At 47.3% G+C, this 23,600-nt stretch overlaps 1 protein-coding gene across 1 annotated transcript; it reads left to right on the top strand.

The window, feature by feature from the left end:
- The first annotated feature begins 263 nt into the window (after positions 1 to 263).
- Positions 264 to 22,923, top strand: LOC104272308 (xin actin-binding repeat-containing protein 1-like). Its single transcript, XM_009867268.1, has 4 exons — positions 264 to 419; positions 11,489 to 11,646; positions 12,913 to 12,966; positions 14,461 to 22,923. The coding sequence occupies exon 4, from the start codon at positions 14,461 to 14,463 to the stop codon at positions 22,144 to 22,146; it is 7,686 nt and encodes a 2,561-aa protein (XP_009865570.1). The 5' UTR covers positions 264 to 419; positions 11,489 to 11,646; positions 12,913 to 12,966; the 3' UTR covers positions 22,147 to 22,923.
- The last annotated feature ends 677 nt before the right edge of the window (positions 22,924 to 23,600 follow it).

Here is a 23,600-nt window from a genome sequence, read left to right as displayed (position 1 = left end):
AGTCAGGGAAATGCCTCTTCCCCATTGCACCGCTGCCTGGAAGCACCCCTTGTCCCTTACCAGATTACACCAGGGGTATTTTGAATGAATAAGTCCTGAAAATAAGCCAGGACCCACTAGACTTCCCCGGTCTCTGTGCAGGATTGCTAAAACTCATGATTGACTCAGCCCGGTGAAGAGTGATTTCACTAAAAATAGACCAAGTGGTTCATCTTCTCAACATAGCCCAGTGCTCAGTGATAAAACCAGCTGCCAGAGACCCCTGGCAGGCAGTGAACAGGACTGAGGGTGTGGGAAGCAGAGCAGAGCTCCTGGAAGGATACACTAAGGGCTGCCCAGCTGTGAGTTTCATGTAGATTTTTTTTCCACTGGGTCTGTCTACAGTGTGACAGAGCGACTGGGACTACCAAGACCTCCCTGTAAGTAATTTTGGGGTGAATTAGTTCAGGGTGAAGTGTTGCATGAATATGAACCTCAGACTAGTGCTAAAATGCGGGGAAAATGAGGATGCTTAGCGCCACGTGCTATGAAAGGGGTGTTGTGGCTCATGGAAAGCCATGGATTTTATTTTGTTGGCCCAGAGCTTGGCAAAAGTCACCCACCACTGCAGGAGCTGCTGTCTCTGTGTTCCAAGAATTGTGACTTTGGTCTGGTTCAGCACCATCTTCTAGGATGCTTGGGCTTGTTCGAGGAAGAAACAGAGCGTTGTACATGTGTGCTTTCCCATTGTCCTGAAGTACTGAAGTTCCTATCTTTAAGGCTTAAATTCATGGAGCCAGATCTCAGTCTCTGCTCTCTCCCCCCCAGACTACCGTTATTTACCATGACTCTGGTCACTGTGACCAGCAGGGGAAAGAATCTGTACAGGATGCAGTGGAGTCAGATGAGTGCTGGGTGTAGAGAGGATATCTTCCAGATCAAAACCATGCTCAGGACTGGTAGGCTGTATGCAGCAAGGTGTAGATTGTTCAAAAAGAAATGAGCTTTGCTTCATCTTACATCCTTAGGAAACAGGAAGCAGAGCAGAATTAGTTAAAGAGGGAATTTCTTTCCCTCTGTATCTTCACCCAGGTTCCAAAGGGCTGAGAAATGTATTTGTGAACCTCAACCAAATAGAGGACTTCAGTAGCCTGTTGGGTTAGCAGCATTAATGTGGCCATATCACTCCCTATTTGTGGTCTCCTATGGACTTTAACTCTAAAAACCTATGCAACTCTGTAAGAAGGAGAAGAAACTAACCTCTGCGTGTGCGTTTGTGTGTCTCTTATCTGACTATCCATATGCCAAAGCCTTTTAGCACTAAGGTCCGTGTTATGACCAGCAGAAGATCCAGAACCTCAAGTCCATGTCTCAGTGCTGCCCCTTAGTCACTGTGTGAAAAGCCCGAGTCTAGATGAAAACAGAAATTTTTGGCATTTGGTGGTGCTTAATGTTTCCTTCTGAGATACACATCCTTCTGATCGCTGTGGGAATAACAGAAGTTCTTTAACTTTCCCCAATTGCCTCCAGGTCTCTAGTTTTCACTCAAATCTCTGCTGAAAATATGCAAAGTTACTTCAGATTCTTTTTAAGAAACAGGGATTTAGGGAAAGTTTGATGCCTCAGGTACAAATATCACTTGTTAAGATGAGGCCAAATATGAAAACCTGTGTTCTAGTCCAGGCAAAGTGGTAGATTATCCACTAGTGGCAGTTCAGGGATCTGACATAGGTAGAAATATATAGGAACACGCTCCAACGGCTGTTTCAGTGCTTAAATAGTGCAGTATTTTGCAGGATATAAAAGCTTCCTTCTCTGGAGGGGAACAGGTGAGGATGCCTTAACCCTTTCTCTAGGAGAATGACAATCCTCCTTCGGCACCGACAAAAAACCCAGCTCTGGGTCTGAACACAGCAGCAGAAGTAAAGTGCTGCATTAAGTACTTTAAAATCTGCTATTTTACTTTTTTAAAGCAAATAATTTCTCTACTTCTCCATGTTCTCATTGGAAATTTGCCTCATTCAGAAACAAATGGAAATGCTGGGAAAACTCAACAGCTACAATTGAATTGGGGTTTTCTCTTTAAAAGATACTGCTAATTTTATTTTTTTTTTTTGGCTGCAGCTGTTTCTTCCAAAACAGTATTAAGTTTTCTTGGCTGTCAGTGATAGAGAGCTGACAGCAGCATGGAAACACCATGATAAGAATAGAAAGCAAAGGCAGGGTCTCAACAGCTCCTCAGAGCCGCGTGGTATCTGTGCAATGCCCCCGTGTCAACACCATCGCATGGCAAAGAAATGCTTAAAAATACACGGCTACAGCCCTGATCCCAGCGCTCTGCATCCCAGGCGGGAAGTGCCGCCAGTGATGCTCACGGGGCCACGCCTGCACAGACATTCCCAAGGTATCTCTTAACAGTGTTTAAAAAGGACTTTCCTTAAAAGGTCTGGTATTCCTGGCATGCCCAGAAGCCCTCTCCCCAGGCAGACATTATTCCAGCCGGTAGCCCGGTGTTGCTTTCCCTGGGGAAGGGGATTTTAGGGGCTACTGTCAGGGATGGTCACCCTGCATCGCAGTCTGCGAGGGCTGAGTTGCTGCTCTGTGGGAGAAGGTGAAGCACACAGAGGGGTTAGAATCACGGAGTCACAGAATGTTCAGGGCTGGAAGAGACCTCAAAAAATCATCAAGTCCAACTCCCCTGCCAGAGCAGGATTCCCCAGGGCAGTCACACAGGAACGCATCCAGATGGGGTTTGAAAGTCTCCAGAGCGGAAGACTCCACACCCTCTCTGGGCAGCCTGGGCCAGGGCTCTGTCACCCTCACAGTGAAGAAGTTTCTCCTCATGTTGAGGTGGAACTTCCTATGTTCTAACTTAAACCCATTATTCCTTGTTCTATTACTGGGCACCACTGAGAAGAGATTGTCCCCTTCCTCTTGACCCCCACCCCTCAGATATTTCTATACATTAATAACGTTCCCTCTCAGCCGTCTCCTTTCAAGGCTGAACAGCCCCAGTTCTCTCAGTCTCTTCACAGGAGAGATGTTCAGTCCCTTGATCCCCCTCGTAGCTCTCTGTTGGACTCTCTCCAGTAGGTCCCTGTCTCTCTTGAATTGTGGAGCCCAAAACTGGACCCAGTATTCCAGGTGTGGTCTCACCAGGGCAGAGTAGAGGTTAAGGGTAAAAATAGTCCTGCTGACCGTCAGCGTTGAGTGATAAGTGAAATAGAGGGGGAAATTAAACCAGCTCTCGCTGGATGCCGAGCAGGGGTGATTATCATCATTTCAGTGAAACCCTCCTATATAAATAACAGATAAAAAGCTACTGGAGGGTACGAGAGCGGTGCCAGAGTGAGCAGGGAGTGATGCCCGATCAGAAGGCAGCACTGGGTACCAGATCCCAGCGAAGCACAGCCCGGGGGAGCCATTTATTAACCATCCAATTTATTTACCCCTTGCGAGTAGCAGAGGCACATGGAGAGCAAAGCAACAGTGAGCGGATAGCCAGGGCTGCAAGCGCCTCGTCTAGGCACTCAGTACCTCCAAAGCCGACACGGTGATGTGTGTGTGTGTCTCTCAGGAAAGACAACCCCACAGCAGTTGGTCCACTCGGGAAGGCCACGTCCCCAAGCAGCAATGTCACTCGCAGCTGTCCCTCGGCAGAGCTTCTTGGCATTTTTTGGTACCAGGAATAGAGTCCTCCACATTCCTGGATTTTTGCAAAGCCCAGAAATAGAGTGGAGCTGCCTTGGGGCAGATACTTAGCTCTGCCTGAGGCTAAATTTTCCCAGCTCTTCCTGGGAGCTGTTTTAATTACCTGGGGGTTGTGATGTTGCTCCTGCAAAGGACAGTCCAGCTGGCACTGAGGAGCCAAAAGCATTTGCAGAAGTGACTAAAGATTATGAATCTTCAGTTTAGAAGTGCTGGAAATTGTACAGGTTTTAAAACTCAAGTGCAGGAAACAAGACACCCTTCGGTAGCTGGTTTTTCCTTCTCCTCCTCCCATCCCCTCAGATTTGCAAATGCAACTTTATAGAGGTGCAAAATGTAAATTGTTGGATGATGATTTAGTAGATAATTCTTAAAGCATGAAATTGTATTTTTAATCATATTTCCTCTTTAACAGAGCTGCTCTTCAGTTGCATTATTTTATTTTACTTATTTGTTTATCACCTTCCTATGGTTCTGGCACTTTTCTTTTCAGCCCATTTCCCACCTCAGAACTCATATATTAGCTTTATGTGCCAGAGCTGCTCAAATGATAGTAACATATGGCTTGCAGATAGCGCAAAAGCTTTCTTAAACCCTTTCAAAAGAGAGTATTTTATATTTTTTGATGTATGTTAGTCATTACATTTATGATCAATACTAGAGATGACCCTCTCCTGCAAATCAGGGATCTATCGTACATGATGTAGTACTAACTTATTTGACAGAACAAGGTCTACACATGAAAGTTCAGAATCAGAAAATAAAGTGTCGTTAAGATGTATATTTTATTTTTTTTAGTTACCTAACTGTAATCAGTGGTGTTCTTACATCTGAGTTGCTTAGGTGAGCATGTGAAAATCTCAGTTCTTACTTTTAAAGGCCAATTCCTAGCCCATATGGTTATAACAAAAACGTAACTTGGACCAAAACAGTAAAAAAACAGATGACTTATTTAAAAAAAAAACCAACCAAACAAACATGTTTACAATTGCCACTCTCACGTAATTGGCCAGTCCATGGCAAAAAGAAAAAGCTTGAATTTCAAATCCTCTCAGTCCTTTGTACAACTGAAAATGAGAGAAAACACTGCAGTTTGCAAACAGAAGAAAGTGTGATGCAGAGGTCAGGAGGGAGCACCCGTGAGGATAAGCAGGATGTTTCAGAGCATCCCTGGTCCTCACTCTTTACTACAGGCTGACTAAAATCCTGTTTATACTCCCTGCTGCAACCTCATCCCAGCTTTTTTCTCCTTTCCCCTTCCTTTGGAAAAAAATAGCACATGACATTTTAACGGGTGCTAAAGCCTCAAGAGCAGGTCATCAGGCCAATGAGAAATAGTTAGAGATGCTCTGCCCTCCCCAAACCCTCACTCTCCCAGGGCTACCCTTCCCCACACACCCTTCACTGCAGCATCCTGGGACCACTCACCCTTTTTGACAGCCTCCAAAACTGGGGCGGCAAGGAGGCTGCCCCGCTTTCCACACCGCCTTCAGCATGTGTCTCCTCCGACAGAGCTTCCCCATGGACCAGGGCCACTGGGGCAGGGGCTGGGGACGGAGATTTAAATGTTTCCCCACTGACTGAGCAGCCCTAATGGGCTGTCAGGCTCCCGGATTAAGTGGCAGCACTGGTTTCCCAGCCAGCTTTTATGGGTACTTATCCATCCGTGAAAATTCCCCCAGCCCAGCCGTAGAGCGGCGACAGTATTTAGGAGCCCCTTTGGTCAGAGAACCAATTCTCTGAGGGGCAAAGCTGGGAGGAGGATGGGGTAGGTGTGATTCCGCACATACAGCTCCCACACCCAGAGGCACTTAGAAATTGGGTTCACACCTGCAGGGATGGTCTCCCAGTGTCAGGAGGGGGACAGTGAGTTGCTGAGGTTTCATCAACACGCACATCATGGACAAGCAGGTGGGACTATATCAGGGAGTGTAGAGATAGGATGAGGGGTAAAGGTTTCAAACTGAAATAATATAGATTTCAATTAGATATTAAAAATAAATCCTTTGCTGCAAGGATGATAAGAAAGTGGAACAGGTTGTGGATCCCCCCCTCCCTGGAAGTGTTTAAGGCCATGCACTCAATCTTGAAGGTCTCTTCAAACCAAAACTGCTCTATGAATCTATGAATCTATGAATCTATGAATCTATGAATCTATGAATCTATGAATCTATGAATCTATGAATCTATGAATCTATGAATCTATGAATCTATGAATCTATGAATCTATGAATCTATGACTGGGGACACACATCCAGCAACACAGCCTGAGTTGGCAGTGACCATACAACTGGGAATAACCCGCAACCCATCCCACACAGGGAGGAATAGCAGAAATGGCCCCACATTCCCAGGAAATAGCCAGCTCAGATCATTTCTACCCAGGATCATTTCCACGTACATTCACCTCTATCCCTTGGAAAGCGGAGTCCCTTTCACATTGTGAAGAAATTGCCATTTTCCTGCCCTGATTTCCCCAGCATTAAGAAGTTCCAGGACATAGGTCCCTTTGCTCCCACAGGCCTTTGAGTAGTGGATTTTTTGTCCCACACTGTGCGATGTGCAGAGCACCTCACAGCACCAGAGCTGGGGCACAGCCAAGGAGTGAGACCGTAACACATCTGTGCTCCACAGCGTAGGATGCTCCAGGTCCAGCAGCCGTCGCAGCAAACTCAGATGTGACCTGCAAAGGAGCAATGTCAGGCAACCATGGAGCAGGTGATGGAGGATGCTGGATTCATCTGGCTGGGACGGGACGCTCTCTGCAGCGCCGCCCCCTTCGGTGAGCGAGGGAGTGGGACAGGACCCTGGCACAGGTTGCTCTACCGGGCTGTCCCTTTCCCTCTGGCTCGTGCAAGACCCGTGCGAGCCCCCAGCTGATCTCAGGCCCCGTTACACAACCCCCGGTTCACGGAGAGCCGTGGGGAGCACGCGGCGACACAAAGGGCTTTGCTTAGCAGCTGTGTTTGCTCAGGATGGCTGATTTTGGGAGCAAAGCCGATGACATGTGGTTGGCCAGGCGACCCGGGAGACTGGTGCTGAGCTTGCAGCTTCCTTTTTTAATAGGTGACTCAGGCGGTCGGTAGCTCACTGGGGTTGGTGGTGGGAGCCGGGCTGTGAAGGAGTGCCAGCAGCAGAAGTGGTGGACACCAACAGGTGGGTACCCTTGTTTCTCTATAGGATAAAGTGGTTTAAACAGAAAGCAAAACAAGCCAGAGCTGCCGTGGTACTAGTGAGATGGGTATTTTTCTAAGAGAAAGGAGGGGAAGGTGTTTTGTTCGTGATTTGTTTTCCACTTGCTGGGAGCTGGCTGTCGGATGTAACATGATTACTGTTGAAGAGACTTGTAATATTATCTTCAGCAGGCGACAGGGCAGCTGAGTGATTTATGGCCAATAACTGAAGAGGAAGTGAGTGACTTTTTAGATTAATATTTAAGAGTCTTTTTCCCCCTGTTGCTTTGCCTTTTCCCCTGTGTCTAGAAAGACGAGTGCGTACAAATGAATGCGAGGAATGAAATTTTTCCCCCCTCATTGTGAGTTTCCAGGTCCTGCAGCCCTCCCTGCCTGCCTGGGGTGCGGCTCATGGGGTGGAGAGGCTGTAAACTGAGCCCAAGCTGCGCATACATGAGGCGAGGGAAGAGCTAAAGAAACCCCAACAGCTGCTCCCTATGGACAGCCCTAACATTGCAACCCCTCACATGAAATGTGCAGATTCATCTGGCGCCAGACGCTGGCATGAAGAAGATTTTGCCGACAAAGCCCAGCGGGGAGGAGTGCGGCTCATGGGGTGGAGAGGCTGTAAACTGAGCCCAAGCTGCGCATACATGAGGCGAGGGAAGAGCTAAAGAAACCCCAACAGCTGCTCCCTATGGACAGCCCTAACATTGCAACCCCTCACATGAAATGTGCAGATTCATCTGGCGCCAGACGCTGGCATGAAGAAGATTTTGCCGACAAAGCCCAGCGGGGAGGAGCATTCCCCATATTTTTCCCGCAGACAGCAGCGCCATGGGTGCCAGCCGCTGGGTGAGACAAGAGGAGGGGGTCCTCAGGAGCTCTTTTTTTCTGTTTTAGCTCACGGGCAATGCTTTAATGCTTGATGTATCAGGTTTGAAATCCCTGGGGCCGCAGTCAGTGCTAGTCAATCAGTGCCATGCGGGACGCGTCCGTCAGCGCTGGAACGGATGCCAAACATGCCAGCAGAGCCCTTTTGCTCACCAAGGCAGAAAAGTGGAGCCCAGCACAGGTCTCAACCTGACTTCCGTGCCCTTCATCTCATACACAACACATAACACCCTAAGCTCGGTCTGCAAAACATCCTTTTGCTTTGTTTTAGCATCCCCAGCTGGGAAGCTCCCCGCTCCCTGCCAGGGGATGCTGCGCAGCACACTGTGCTCACGGCTCTTAAGATGTCCTGGGTGCCTCTTAGCCGCACACACAGGGCAGCTTGACTTTCTCATTAGTGGAATGAACTGTCATTCTTTTGCTCTTATCTATAATTAGCAATTTAGAGGGTGGCAGCAGCCTGTTTTGTCAGGCGGAGCCGCATGGAGTGACCAGACCTCCCGCAAGCGCAGAGCCAGCGGGTTTGAGCAGCCCCTATCTGAGGCAGGCAGTTTTGTGAGAAGTGATAAGCCAGCAGAGGGCCGTGCACTGCAAAAACGTCAAAAAGGAGAAGAAGAAGTGGGGGAGAACAGAAAACAAATTCAGCAATAAGGGGAAGACTTCAGTGAAAGGCTTGTTTCTAATTATATCCATCATTAAAATGGAAGCCCTGTGGACTTTTCATCCATCCATGCTAACAGATGAAGGACTAGGCAGCACTGAGCTGTGCTATCATCTTTCACTGCATGGACAGGATATCTTCCTTCAAGCTGCATTATTTGTTCTTGGCAGGGCAGGGGGAGGCACATTGCTTTCCTTTCTGCAGCATCTTGCCCCAGGAGCCCACGGGGAAAGAAAATTATACCGGCTCAGCACTGATACCCATAGCCTGCCATGGGAAGAGACCATTAAAAGTTACCCACCCAGCTCTAGGACATGGGGATGCTTTTGCTAAGCACTTTGCACGAACATGGTTAAGCACAGGAGTGCTTGTGTCAGCCTAGGCAGGGTCCCTGCCTTGCTGTGAAGTGCTTCTATCTCCTAGAAGATGTTTCTAAAAGAGTTTTTCATCATGGCCATGTCCTTGCCAAAGGCTTGCATTCATTTTCCCAACCAGAAAGGCTGCAAATGTATGCTTGGTTTTCTTTCTGCTTTAAAGCTAACAAGGCTGGCTCTCTCCAGCTCTCCCTATTGCTCTTACTGGGAGGCTTAGCAAAACCTCATTACCTTGCAAGGAAGAAAGCTTCTGTTTTCCAAAACGGCTGGACCCCTTTTGCCTTTCCAGTGGGTAATTCAGCAACACAGGAGAAAAGAAAGAGATTCCCAGACAAGATTTTTCAAAGCTCTCTTCAAAGCTTTCTGCAGCTAATTCAGCACATGCTTCATTGTTTTTCTCACAGGGTACAGAGGTATTAAGGAAAGTCCATGAAATCTGAGGTACTTTTGCTGGCAATTACTTCATTTTCAATTTTTACAGAGTTGAACCCTTCAAACGTGTGCCTCAATATCAGAACCCGCTCCTGTAAAAGCGGTGGCTCAGCGATGCCTTGCCCCCTCCCCTCCCCATTGCCAGGGTGCTGTTCATCTCAAAAAGCCAGGGATCTAGTGAAAGTTTGGGGAAAAACTGAGGCACACAGAGGCTGGTTCCAACACCTCAGCCTATGTTATGATGCACCAAATCCACCTCAGCGTTGCCACTATCTCCACTGGCTGCAGATGGATAGTTCTTTTTGACTCAGTATTTAAGCTGTGAACAGCAGAAATCAGAGAGAGAGGTCCAATATTTACATGGCAACTTAGCAAAAAAGGCATTAAGGAAATACCTTCTTCTGTTTCCTCCCCTGGTGTCCTAGTGACCTCTGGCAGAACCAGGCAGCTAAATCTGTCTCGCATCCCACTGCTTCCCCAGGTATCCGGCCACGGTTCTGAATTGAAATGCCTGCAGGAGCAGCTGGAACAGAGGGTAAAAGTAAATTTCAGGTTTGGCACCTTCTAGCAGCACGCTGGCCGGTGTCTGACAAGCTCGCTAGGGTCCCTCTGCTTCATGGCTTTTTCATGTGTGTTTGTCCCTGTAGAAAATGGTATTTGAAGCACTAGCTCCTGGTGTATAGCATTAGCTATTGTCACTTTAAAATAAAAGCAGAGTAAATGTCCTTCAGCATTTTTGAGGGCAATTTGAAAACGTGAACTCAAAACACAGAAAACAAAGAGCAAGAGTCTCTAAGGTTGTTACTTACAAAATCTTGTGATTTGGGGACTGAGGTACGAGGGCAAAGAACGCTAGAATTTCTGCAGTGCTTCTGATGTGCACATATTAAAAAGTACATCAGCCCTTTCCTGGCTGTGCAATAGCTGGATTTGTGGAGAGAGAACCCATTGTTCAAACAGAAAGCATTGCAAATACCGCACTAAATCCAAATGCGGCAGTGCAAGTCTGCAGATAAAAGGAGAACCTTCTCGTGTTTTTGCAGTGGTAATAGAGAAATTACAGCCCTGACTAAGGACTAAGATGCATCATGTATATAGGTGTAAAGCTCAGTATGCATCTGTGATGGGAGGTGGGGTTGACTGTCCTGCTCACACCTAGCAGAGTAATGCAAGAATTTTCTTAGTTAGAATTTGGAGTCGCCTCTTTCTTTGCAAACCAAACCCGTGTGCATTAGAGCCATTAAGCTTGACACAAACCTCTCTCTGGGGATGGACACAGATTTGATCCTCAGAGGGAGGGAAAGCCCCCATTTTTTAGAGGAATGAGGTTCAAGCAGGGCAAGGTACAACAGGTGGGAATGAGGGAGCTTGACCAGAGCATCATTTGAAAGCACGTGATGGCTCCAACCATCCAGGCCCTCAGTGTGCCCCTCAGGAGGTCCATCTAACAGATCAGCTCCTCCCAGAGCAGCCATTTCTCCATGAACCAGATAGGGACATCCTCAGCTGTAGCTATCTCCATATAGAAGGCATCTGAGCAAAGGTAGGAGGAATGCTGAATATCCTGAATATCTCAGCAATGCCATGCTGGGACCCAGTGGGACCCCATGGGAGCTGGTGAAGCACAAAATCTCAGACCTCTAATCTAAGAGCAGGGTTTTGTCCTCTGGCTTTGCCAAAGACTCCCTGTGGCATTCTTGGGCAAGTCTCGTAGTCTCTTTTTCTCTCTGTTCCCTCAAACGAGCTCGCAGTGGAGAAGTAAAGGCAAATGAACATAATTGCTGGTAAGGCACATCAATAGGAGAATGATGTGGCCACAGAGCAAAAAAAAATGGGAATTGTTTCAAGCTGAACACGCATAGATCCTTCACGTCCTCCGACTCGCTCATGTTTGGTGATAGCCTTGTCCAGGGATCCAGGAATGAGTGTGGGCATGAGGTCACTGCCTGATGTGTTACTGACATCCCAGCTAAAAGTCCATTTCAGCCATAAAAGAGACGTTCTCCCTGAACCAAACAGGTACAACGTTGATCTAGTCGAGAAGTGGCATCCCTGGCCATGACAGGGAGGTTGGATTAAATGTTCTCTAAGGTCCCTTCCAGCCTGGGCCATTCTATGATTCTATGATTCCATAACGTTAAGTTTTGAGTGACCAGGGCAGGGGCTGCCAGGGGAGGGGGATCGGTGAGCAATGCTCACGCTCCAGGCTGGCCATCCCCTCATGTCTTTGGCACATAGCTCACCGCGCACGTCTGTCCCTGTTTCAGATGAGAGGACACGGTCATTTTTAGACATATCCGCCAACACTAGCCACATACTTCACCAAGGACGAGGGAGGTCCTCTACACCCTCCGTGAAGGAGCTGTCGGCTCTCTATCTCTCCCAGACAGCTGTTGCTGCTCAGTCTGGCAGCCCCGCCCAGCCGGTAAGGACCACGCGCCTCCGACCTCCCCCTCGCAAATCACCAGCGGCATCCCAACAATGTCCCTCCCTGGCAAGTGGCTGTAAGAGGGAGAGAGAGAATACATCTGGTTTTGTAAACCCAGAGGAACGCAGCACGCCATTTTCCAGAAATATCCAGCTTTCACCTTGTCGGTTGCAAATATTGCCTAAATATCTGCTGATATTTATATGTATGATATATAAGCTATGTTTGAATACACACACATGTACACATGCACATTATACTCACACATGCACACGCATACCAAACACACACGTGTCTACATCCACTAACCCGTACAAACAGTTTATTCATACATAAGATTCGCACTTCATTTGCACATACGTATTTACACACTCACATCCATGGAGGAAATATTCAGTGCACAGCAACACACACCTCTCCATGCTATACTGGTTCCAACACATGCACGTATACACGCCAATATATATGTCACATTCTGGATTAACCTCCCAGTGCAACCTCCCTGCGCTCTTCTCTTCATAGCCCTTGGTCTGGGATCCAGGGATTTAATCATCACTCCAGGCTGATCATTGGGTCAGAGGATAATTCAGGTTATAAGGCTTAGGAGGCACTGAGCTACATTTTTCCCATTTCTCCAGCTCCACTTGTGATCCAGGAGTAATGCGGGATGTGATTTGACATCCGGACCTTTCCTACAGCCTCCTTCTTTCTCTCAGCCTTTTCCAGGGTCCCTGTCCAGAGACACAGTCTCTTGAGTGTGTACCAGGACTCTGTACTGGAGGAGTCCAGAAGCAGCCCCAGTTGAAAATAAATAAGTGCAGACTGCAACTGGAAAATTATAACTGGTTAGAAGTCTAAGAAAAAACAAATAAAAACAATTAATTACACAATACACAATGCAATTACAAATATTGAGCAGTTTTATTCTTAAAATACGAAGTATAAACAAAAATATAGGCTAAGTCAAACTTTGGAGAAATTAGTGTTTGTTTTGGTTTTCCCTCAGCTCTGAACAATTGCATTTGGGGTTTTGTTTGTTGATTGAGACTTTTGGAAACAAATATTTCGCTCAAGCTGGAATAAGATTGTTTTTCCCAGCTGTACAGAACTGCCAGCAAAAAAAAACAAATTAAAAAAACCCATAATCTATAATGGTTTCCAGGTCTCTGTAGCTGATACATATATATATATATTTTATATATATGTAGAAATAACTTGTCTTTCTATGCAGTTTGATGTCATTTCACCTTATATCTTTTCCAGAGCACTCTGAAGGACAACTCCATTCACTCCCCTCACAGACAGAAAAAAAGCAAGGTAAGAAATGTTAAAGATAAGCACCGTTATCTAACCAAATATTTGTGGACTGTGGTGGAGTGTGCCTTAAATACCCACACAAGGCAGCGAGGAGCACTTTCATACTGAATATAGCTATCAGCTGCTCAGTCACCCTTCCCAACATACAGAAGTTCTTGATAGATCCCTGAAAAAAAAAAGTCTTTAAAAGCACATTCAGAGTATGTTGGCTCATGTGAAAGATTTGCATTTTACACTCGCTGCAAAATACGCTGATTTTTGGTATTCTGGGATGTTTGGGTTTGGTTTCTATTACTAATGTTCAATACTTATTTTTAGCCAGAACAATTCGGGTGTAACAGAGTGAAATAACACCGCGCGCCATTGCTTTGAGCAACAACTAATAATATTCCAGGCATAACACTACAGACGTAACTCCACAGGCATGCCAAGGGTCAGCAGATCTGTTTACTGAAAGGAAAGCCACCAGGATTACTGTCTCTTTTAGAGAATTATTACTTTGGATAAAGGCCAAGCTAGTGCAGGTTGCAGGTATTCAGCTCAGTGTTCCGCTCTCAGGATTCCCTAGAGAAGGAGAAAAGGTGCAGAAAGTGAGGTCTAACTTTTGCTGGGCCCCAGCTATGGGTGGTGCCCCAACCTCTGGTCCTTTCAGCTGTGCTTTTTCTTCCTAAGAGAGCACAGGATTTGGCCAGCAGTTTCTAAACCTTAGCTAGCCTCATGTCTGTACAAGTTTGCAAGTTAAAAGAGCTTTATTTAAGTCTCTACTTGTATAAGTGTTCATCCGTTCTTATGCAAATGATGACGTATGGGGAGTCCGACAGAAGAAACCATTAATTAGACAGACATTCTTCCCCAAGCCCTCTCTCCTGTGCCACGGCGGAAGCCCGTGGTGCTACCAAAAGCCCATCATGCTATCTCACTACCCAAAAATAAGTTGTCCTCATCAGCTCAGTTTCACCCTTTTATGTGGTTCCCTCTCCCTGTTTTCTTCCTGAGACATCTTCACAAAGCTTCTCGGCTTTCTTCCTACACCCATGTCCTCTGTTCCTAGACTCTCTGCAGTTCCTCACATTGCCCTGAACCCTTGGGAGCAGGATGGAGAAGTTAACTCTTAACTCCAAGACAGCCTTCTTCATGTTATTCCTATGGTCACCCTCTCTTGCTGACACAGTCTCAAACTGGGCATCTCTGTTACACTGTAGCTGGACTGAATCCTGGGGACTGTAGACTAACCACTGCTCAGGCCTGGACTAGAGACCTTGCTTTAGAGCGCGTTGCTGTGGAACCGGAGCTAACACCGAGCCTGGAACGTGTGCAGTGGTGTGATTATTTGGAGTGCTGTGTGCTACTGAACCAAAGGTACAGAGCTTCGTAGGCGCATGGATTTCCCTTGTTGGCTGGCTTTTTCCTTTGCTGTTCCCACTATTAATGGCTGTGGGGTTGGGGGGGAGGGGATAAGAGACGATGCTGACATTTAAAACTGTTTCCCCAAAGATGTCAGAAGCTCAGAAATCATCTAAAATTGCCATCAAGAAAATGGAAGACGACTTACCTCCTCCTCCTGCCCTTGGCTCAGTCCAGGTCATCACTCCAGGGAGCCAAGATCTCAACCCACTCCCTGTGCCTCCTCCAAAGCAAGCCTTCTCCAAGTTCTACCAGCAGCGCCAAGTGAACGAGCTGAAGAGGCTCTACAGACACATGCATCCTGAGCTCAGGAAGAACTTAGAAGAAGCAGTGACTGAGGACCTGGCAGAAATGCTAAATACTGAAGACCCCAATGCACAGGCATCTGTAAACCTGGACAAAGTTCTTCCAGGAGAGGTTCAGTCCATGCGCTGGATTTTTGAGAACTGGGCACTTGACTCTATTGGGGACCATCAAGCCACAAAGAAGCTGGCAGAAGAAGAGATCATTCCTGGTGGGGATGTGAAAAGTACTTCCCTGAGGTTTGAAAGACAGTCAATCAATGGGGACAGTTCCTCAACATCAGCCAGGATGTCAGAAACAGACCTTGCCAGAGGGGATGTGCATACTGCCCGGTGGCTGTTTGAAACCCAGCCACTAGACTCATTAAACAAACTGTATTTGGATGAAACTGAAGTGCAGGAAGCAGTTCTCAAGGAGCCTGTTCAGGGCGGTGATGTGAAAGGTGCCAGACAGCTCTTTGAAGCACAGTCCTTGGATGCTATAGGACGCTGCTGCTCAGTCGAGGAGAAGAGCATCCTACAACTCAAGTCAGAAATCCAGGAGCTAAAAGGTGATGTTAAGAAGACCATCAGGCTCTTCCAAACAGAGCCCCTCTGTGCCATCAGGGACAAAACTGGGAACATCCATGAAATCAAGTCTGTCTGTAGAGAAGAAATTCAGAGCAATGCAGTCAGAACGGCTCGCTGGCTGTTTGAGACTCAGCCCCTGGATACCATCAACAAGGACACTTCCAAAGTGCAAATAATCCGTGGGATTTCACTGGAAGAAATTGGAAGGCCAGATGTCAGTGGAGCAAGGTGGATATTTGAAACTCAGCCTCTGGATGCCATCAGAGAAATCACAGTTGAGGAACAGGATTTCAAGGCTTCAACAGATTTTGTCACAGGGGCAGATGTCAGCAAGCAGCGAATGCTCTTTGAGACCCAGACTCTTGATTCTCTGAAAGGAGAAGCTACAGAAAGTGTTGTAGCCAAAGAAGAAGTCATTGGAGGTGATGTCAAATCTACCCTCTGGCTATTCGAAACCCAGCCAATGGAAACTCTGAAAGACAATTTTGAGGTGGGACGTTTAAAGAAAGTAGAGCTTTCGGCAGAGGAGAAGGGAGATGTGAAGCAGAGAAAACATGTCTTTGAGACTTGTCCCCTTGGCAGCATCTCCAAGTCATTTGAGGAAGAAATTCCAGCCACCAGCGTGGAAGAAGTAGTGAAAGGGGATGTGAAGTCCTTCAAGACCCTCTTTGAGACTCTCCCCTTAGACAGCATTAAGCAGGCTGATGCTGAGCCTTTCACCAAAGAAGAGGAGAGGATTCCAGCCGGCAATGTCAAAGCCAACCAAATCCTGTTTGAGACAACACCTCTGTATGCCATCAAAGATAGCTTTGGCAATTTCCATGAAGTCACCTCTGTAAGCAGAGAGCAAATCATCAGTGGTGATGTCAAGAACTACAAATGGATGTTTGAGACCAGGCCCCTGGATCAGTTTGATGAAAGCACCAAGAAAGTGGATATAATACGGGGGATCACAAAACAAGAGGTGGTGGCTGGTGATGTCAGAACAGCCAAGTGGCTCTTTGAAACTCAGCCCATGGATGTCATTCATCACCAAGCCATGCAAGGTGAGGAGCATCCCTCGGTGAAGCGAGAGATCTCACAGAAGGGGGATGTGAAGACCTGCAGGTGGCTTTTTGAGACCCAGCCCATCCACACCCTTTATGAGAAGGCTGAAAAGAAGCAGGAGGAGGATGGCAGTGTGCCCGAAGCTGATGTGAAGTCATACACATGGATGTTTGAGACACAGCCCCTGGACTCCTTGAAAGGCCAGGAGGAGCAGTATTTACAAGTCAGTAAAGCATACAGTCAGGAAGAATTACAGGGAGTTGATGTCAAAACTGTCCGGCATCTATTTGAAACTGAACCTTTGGGCAGCATTGCTGTCGGTGAAGCTGACCGAAAAAAACCCATGCGGTACTCCAGTCGTGTGGAGATACTGTCTGGGGAAGTGTCCAGAGTGAAGGAGTTCTTTGAAGCTAAGCCTTTGGACACAGCCACCAAATCAACATCCCAGAAGGATGATGGGACAATTGAAGCTGGATCCGTGCACAAGTTCACTTGGCTCTTTGAGAACTACCCAATGGACTCCTTGAAGGACAGCTCTGAGGGCATCCAGGAAATCCCTCCAGAAAAGGATATCAAGGGCGGAGATGTTGGAGGCAAAAGGTTCGTATTTGAGACCTATTCCCTAGACCAAATCCATGATGAAGTGGACGAGACACAGCTCCAGAAGATCCAGAAAGACACCATGAGCAAAGCTAATGTCAAGTCCTGTACAATGCTCTTTGAAAGCCAACCCTTATACGCTATCCAGGACAAAGAGGGGGGATACCATGAGGTCACCTCAGTGCAGAAAGAAGAAATCATGAAAGGTGATGTGAAAGGTGCCCGATGGTTGTTTGAAACTAAGCCCCTGGATCAGATCAAGAAGGAAGAAGAAGTGTTTGTGATTAGGGCTGTCACCCAAGAGGACATCAAGAAAGGAGATGTCCAGGCTGCCCGGTGGAGGTTTGAGACAGAACCTCTTGATTCCTTTTCAGGGGGAAAGCTATCTGTGCCCAGAACAGTAGATGATGTGCAGAAGGGAGATGTTCAATCCAACAAGCAGCTCTTTGAGTCCCAGCAAGTGGGGCAGAAGAAGTACGTGAGGATGGTCAGTGTCAGTGATGTTCAGCGGGGTGATGTGAGGACATCCACGTGGCTTTTTGAAAACCAACCTGTGGACTCCCTGTATGGGGATGCAGAGAGAGGCTCTTCTATCAGTACAGTGCAGAGAGAGGACAGTCAGAAAGGGGATGTAAAACGCTGCACCTGGTTGTTTGAAACCCAGCCAATGGACACCCTTAAGGACCCAGAAGTGACAGTCAGTGCTGGGGCCCAAGAAGCAATCCCTTGCGCAGATGTGAAAAGTACAACCTGGCTCTTCGAGAGCACACCCTTGGATAAGCTTAGTGCTTCCGAAGGTAGTGTAGAAACAGAACTGAAAGAAAGGACCATGAAGGAGACTTTAGAAACGCTCTGCACTTGCCAGGCTATTCAGCATGATGGGATCCTCATCGAAGCCAATGATACCGAGAGCGTGAAGATGGTGAAGTACCAGCTGAGCAGCCCAGGTGCTCCAGATATCCTGAAAGAGGAGATTGTGGGAGGTCATTTGCAAAGGATCATGCTGCAGCTCCTGCACAGAACCAATGTGGAAGCACAGAGTGTGCTGGTGGAGGAGGACAGAGAGGGCAAGATCAAAGTAAGCCCATTACAGCTACTGGACCAGAGTGAGGCTGTTAAAGGCAAAGAGGACTTGAGTGGAAATGTAGCTAAAGCTTTACAGGGTCTCCTCAGCCAAGATGCTTCCATCAAAAAGGGGATGGTCTTACAAGAAACAAAGTCAGGATCAGTGAAGATGACTCTGTACTCCCTCCTGTTCCATTCTATACATCAGAAAGTTGTCAAGGGGGATGTAAAGTCAACGATAGGGAACCTGTTGGCTTCTTCTCACGAGCAGAAAGCAAGAGCAACCATTAAGCGAGAGGACAATGAGAAGGGAAATGTCCAGCTTTTTGCGAGCTGCATTGAGAAGGGAGATCTAAACTACCTGAAGAATCTCCAGCAGGAGTCGGAGATACAGTCCCTCATCTCTTCCCAAGCAGAACAGGGCACAGATGAGAGTGCCCCATGGGTTGTGCAGGGGGCTAAGGTACCTATCTTACCAAATAAAGAACAAATAAAGAAAGTGATTGCAGAGGGCGAGCCAAGGGCTATGGAGGGAGCAAGAAAGGTGTTTGCATGTGAAAACTTGGGCAAAGAGGGTATAGCAGAGAGAGAGGCTGTGCATGCAGCAGGTGTGACAGGCACCACTGCCCAATGTCTTGGGAAGCCCCTGCCCATAGTTATGGGAAAAGAAGATACTCTGTCGGGAGGGCTTAAAGTGACTACAAAGTCAATCCAAAGGGTTACAGATGTCAGCAAGAAGGCAGAGAAAGAAGAAGCCACCTCTGCCCATTTGAAGGAACCCAAAGCTACAGTCCAAGGCAAATTTCCAACCCAAGTGATGGCTCAGAGGGGAGAAGTGGATGGCAAACGGCAGAGTTTGGTGAGTGGTGAAGCTAACCAGACACAGACAGAGGAGAAGGCCCTTGGGAGTGATCTGCAGGCTGCAATGCAAAGCCTGAGGCTAGCAACAGCAGAAGCAAAAAACATTCAACACCATGTCCAGAGTAAGCTACAGAGGAACAAGGAGGAGGTCCACATGGCCTGCAGGCAGCAGGCAGCCAGCACACAGGGGACAGTGACCCTTCAATCAACTGTTCGCCAGCAAGACTCTTCATCCACCAAGCAGGAGAGCAACAGCACTGCCACCAGGACCACCACCACTAGAGTCCAGGAGACATCCAAGACCCACACAAGCGTGTCTCAGAAGAGCGTAGCATCACACAAAAAGGTCAGTGCTTCAGAGGAAGTACAGGGAGGACAACTGTTGAGCCAGGAAAGCCAAGTTGTGCCTAGTAAAGATTTTAGCATTAAGGATGGCCTTTATACTGCCACACCTGTGAAAACCTATATAAACCCTTTTGTTGAGTCTGAGTACAAAGAGCAATCAGTGCAAGAAGAAAGAGATGTTATTGTCAGAGGGGATGTGCAGACAGCTATCAGAGCACTGCAAAGTGCCGCCACAGAACAGCGCCTGGTAGAAAAGGAGGATGTTGTCCGAGGTAATTTAAAAGCCACACTTCAGTCGCTGGAAAAGTCTAACATTAATGTCTCCAGAGGGGATTTTAAAGCTGCTATGATATACAGAAATGCAGGGCAGTCCTATTCTGTGTGTAAAAAGAAAAATGAGACTCAAGTCATTAGTAACCAGACTGCTGTAGTGGCTTCAGGGTCACAGGCTGATAATGACTTTCCTCCTCCTCCCTCAGTTGCTGTGATGAAAGCAGAGCATTGCCCACCCTCAACTAAAGCAACAAGAGATGATGCCCTTCCACTAGCAACCCACAAAGATGAAGGCCCAGGATGTTCTGCACCACTCCAGACCCCTCATCTTGCCCTCCCTTCTCTGTCCTGCAAACTCAGTGATCAGAGTCCTGCAGAGAAGCCTAGGGCTCCCCTAAAACCAGAAATTACTGCCCCAGCCAAGAAAAAACCTGTTCCCCCTCCAAAACCTGAGCACCTCTTACATGAAGCACATTCTGCCTCTGCAAATAACAGTGCAAGCCGATCAACCAAACCCACCCCTCCACCCCTGCCTCCAAAACCCGCAGGCCTGAGGGAGTTCATCAAGCCAAAGCCTTCCCCCACAGAGCTGGGATTAGGCTGCGTGGAAGTACATGAGCAATCAGGCCACGGGGAAGTTCAGGCAAAATCCTGCACTTTGGAGACATCTGTGAACAAGCTTGTCACAGCTCAGGGTATGGGCCCTGAGAGAAAGCTGCCAAAAAATACTCATAAAACCCCTCTGCAAATAGCAGAGGAAAGGTACAAGGCCAGCAGAGCAGGACAAGGAAATGTAGAATCAGACAGTGCTAAGACTTCAAAGGCAATGAAAAACGGAGCGGTTAGTTTTGAAGTGGAGCAGGGAATGATGAGCGGGAAAGCAGCAGCTCCAAGGAGATGCACAGGTGAGGTGGTTCAGAGGAACACAGAGCTGTGCCAAGACAAGAACGGGTGCTTTCCAATATCACATCCAACCTGTCCTGGTAGAGCACAGACACTTAATGTGCCAGGACGGACTGAACCAAGAACCTTCCCTGTGGGCCACACTGCTCCTCCAAAGAGAGGAGATGACGTTGCACAAAATGCCTCATCCAAGGTGGAAAGGGAATGTGTGTCTAATTCTTATGGATCGTGGGATAGTCAGAGAGTCGTGCAGCAGGTGAATGAGAGGAGGCAAAAGTGTCAGTCAATGTCCTTCCATCAGCAGCTGATGAACTCCTTTGAGGAGGAACAGAAGGGCAATAGCAGGCAACTGATATGTCCCGATGGGGAGGCAGAGACACCTGCCCAGGAGAAGCCAGCAGTTGTAATGAGAGAAAAAAACAAGAGGGAAACAGAAGATGAGCGTCGAAAGAGGCTGTCAGTACACAAAGAGGAGATCATGAAAGGCAATGTCAAGGAGGCTATGGAGATCTTTGAGAACCTCAGGAGACAGGAGCAGCTGCAAGAGATCTTGACTCGGGTGAGGGAGTTTGAGGAGGAGACAAGCAAAGTGGACGTGAAAGCTCTGAAGAGTTTCTTTGAGAAGGTTCCTGACTGGGTTGTTCGTCAGAAGGCCCACCAGGCCAAGCAAGAGGACAGGGCCGAGACACCAGCAAAGGAAGACACTGACAGTGTCTCCTCAGTGGAGATGGTTTTTGGAGACCTGGAACGCGCAAGTGCTGAGATTATCCACCTGAAGGAGCAGACACTTGCCCGGCTCCTGGACATCGAGGAGGCCATCAAGAAAGCTCTTTATTCTGTCTCTAGTCTCAAGTCTGAGTCAGACATCGCCGGGCTCTCAGGTCTGTTCAAGGAGTCTCTGGGGAACACCCAAAGTTCTGTGAGCAGCAGCAATATCCGTAAAATCAGCATTGTCTCAAGCAAAGCCAAGCAGGAGGGAATCACACTGGAGACAGGGGAAGCAGCATCTGTGGAAGGTGCAAAGGTGGCAGAAAAGACCGAGGCAAACAAGGCAGAGCTAGAGGTCCCCCGCCTCGTTCAGTCTCGCGGCAGCTCTCCTTCTTCACCTTCCTACATCTCCATTGAGTCTGCTGCCAGGAAACCCACAGAGTCACCCAGGACGGCACATTCTCCCTGGGACGTCCCTTCCCCAGACTGTCTTGACGCTCCAGGAAAGAGAGATACTTTAGCTCAGGACAGCTTTAACCAAACATCAGTGGGGTCTACAGGGCATGACATGACTCCCTTTGAGAAGAGACAAGACCCCATCCAAACAAAAACTGGGCTGAGCTCAGTGAAACAGCACATGCTTGGCAATGTCAGCCCACCTATCAGTGAGAAAGAGAGGTCCCCTCTGGAAACCTCCAAAGGCAGCTGCCACTGTGGGATGAAAGGAGGCTTTTCAGACTACTGCTCCCTGAATAACCCCAGCCCACAAAATCCACGGAGGCAGAAAAGCATCTTGGAGCTGCAGACAGGGCCCGATGGGTCCAAGCTGTATGGAGCCACGCGGACTGTCATGGAGCAGTATGAGGAAATGGACCAGTTTGGAAATAAAATCATCACTTCGTCCACTACAGTCACCAAGCAATCTGAAACACAAACATCTTCCACGTGCGACGTGGTCTCTCATCCCCAATATGAAGTATCTGCCTCCCCTGTATTTCGGAGGTACTCAAAGAACACAGGCAAAGAATTCTGCACCAACGGCAGCTTTCAGGAGCCAGGAGTGGTCTTTGTCACCTTTGGCAACTCCAGGCCAAAGAAGTAGGAGATTCTGGAGAGCAAGAGAGAACTGTATAAGACAAAAAAACAGAAAGTCCACAATAAAAAAAAATCTCCTGGTTTATTCACATAAAACACAGGGATTCATCTGCACCCTAAGGACTTCTCAGGGTCATCGTCTTGGTGTTTGCATACAGACAGGACAAATGCAGTCTGCCTTGACACCGCAGGAGAACAGCCCTTACCTGAACTACCCAACAGACTTGGTCCTGCACCAAAATCCAGAGCCTGACACTGTTAGAAGCACAAGGGAAAAATCCATCCATGGGCATCTTAGGGTACTTTCTTTCCCCTAAAGGGAAGGATGTACTGGGCTTCTCTGAACTAATGCAAAAGAAAGGATAGGTAGGATCAATTCAAGAACCAACCAATCTGGTCATTGACAAACAAACACCTTTATGCTATCTTCTTTTTTCAATTTCAATGCAGACTTTCCAAGAAGGGCATCCTAAACACACACATATACACATTCTCATATTGATGGGTAGGTTGGATAGGTTTTCTCTTAGCCATCAACAAAAGAAAAGGAGAAAAACATCTCAGATTGTAACTGTTGAGGTTGGGGGAAGTGTTTATCAGTTTATTTTTCAGTTCCTGGAAAGTACTCGATGCTACTGAAAATTGTCAAGCCAAGACCTACAGCTATGATCAATGTTGTTTCCCCAAAGAAAGATGCTATGAAAGATTCTCTACTTGAGTCAGAATGGTTACTGCTTTCCTTTCTTTATTTTTAGAATTGTAATTTATTACTCAATATATACAAAAACCTTATTTTAGATTTTCCATGCTTTCTTACATGTTTACTGTTTAAATTCATTCTGAGACTTTATAAAGCAATTTTCTTTTTATTATGACTTTGTTTTGTACATTCTCTCCTCAAGATTTTAGATATTTTGTGGCTTTTTCTCTTTTTTTTTTTAACTTCTATTGCTGCGTTCTAAAGGTAAACATTACCTCTAAAAAATACTTTGGTCTGGTGGAGTTTCTTTTATTGAGTGCTTGTTTCCTTTCAAAGTACCAAGAAATCATCTCTCAATGAACTAGCTGAACCACACACATTACTGAGAGCACTTTAAATCACTGGAGGGATTTAGGCAATGTCTTCTTTACAATGTGGATGGATCAACAGGCAAGTCGGATTCACACTCTTGTCTGAAAACTAGTTGAGTCCAGGGTGATACACACCACCCTGCCCAGGACCCTGTGTAGGTGTGTGGAGACGGGGTAGGATGTATCCACCAAGAAAGTTCCAAACGCTTGCCTGTATCCATTTCCTCTGTGTGAGAGGGCAGCGGAGGTGTCGTGCCTCCACGAGCTGTGCAAGGAGGGGCAGGTGATGAACCAGCCATTCAGCTCACATCACAGGTTGGCCTCCGTTTGGGAATGAGGCGAGTGAGAATGGAGTTTGCTCCAGGTGTGGGAGAAGGTGAGGGCCATGCA

The sequence above is a fragment of the Apaloderma vittatum genome, unplaced genomic scaffold (assembly GCF_000703405.1).
Source record: "Apaloderma vittatum isolate BGI_N311 unplaced genomic scaffold, ASM70340v1 scaffold27033, whole genome shotgun sequence".
In the NCBI taxonomy this organism is placed as follows: domain Eukaryota; kingdom Metazoa; phylum Chordata; class Aves; order Trogoniformes; family Trogonidae; genus Apaloderma; species Apaloderma vittatum.
The sequence above is the reverse complement of the archived record's forward strand: the minus strand, read 5'-3'. Positions and strand labels throughout refer to the sequence as shown.

Coding starts and splice junctions, on each gene's coding strand:
- LOC104272308 (XM_009867268.1), top strand. CDS start 14,461: ATGTCAGAAGCTCAGAAATCATCTAAAATTGCCATCAAGAAAATGGAA.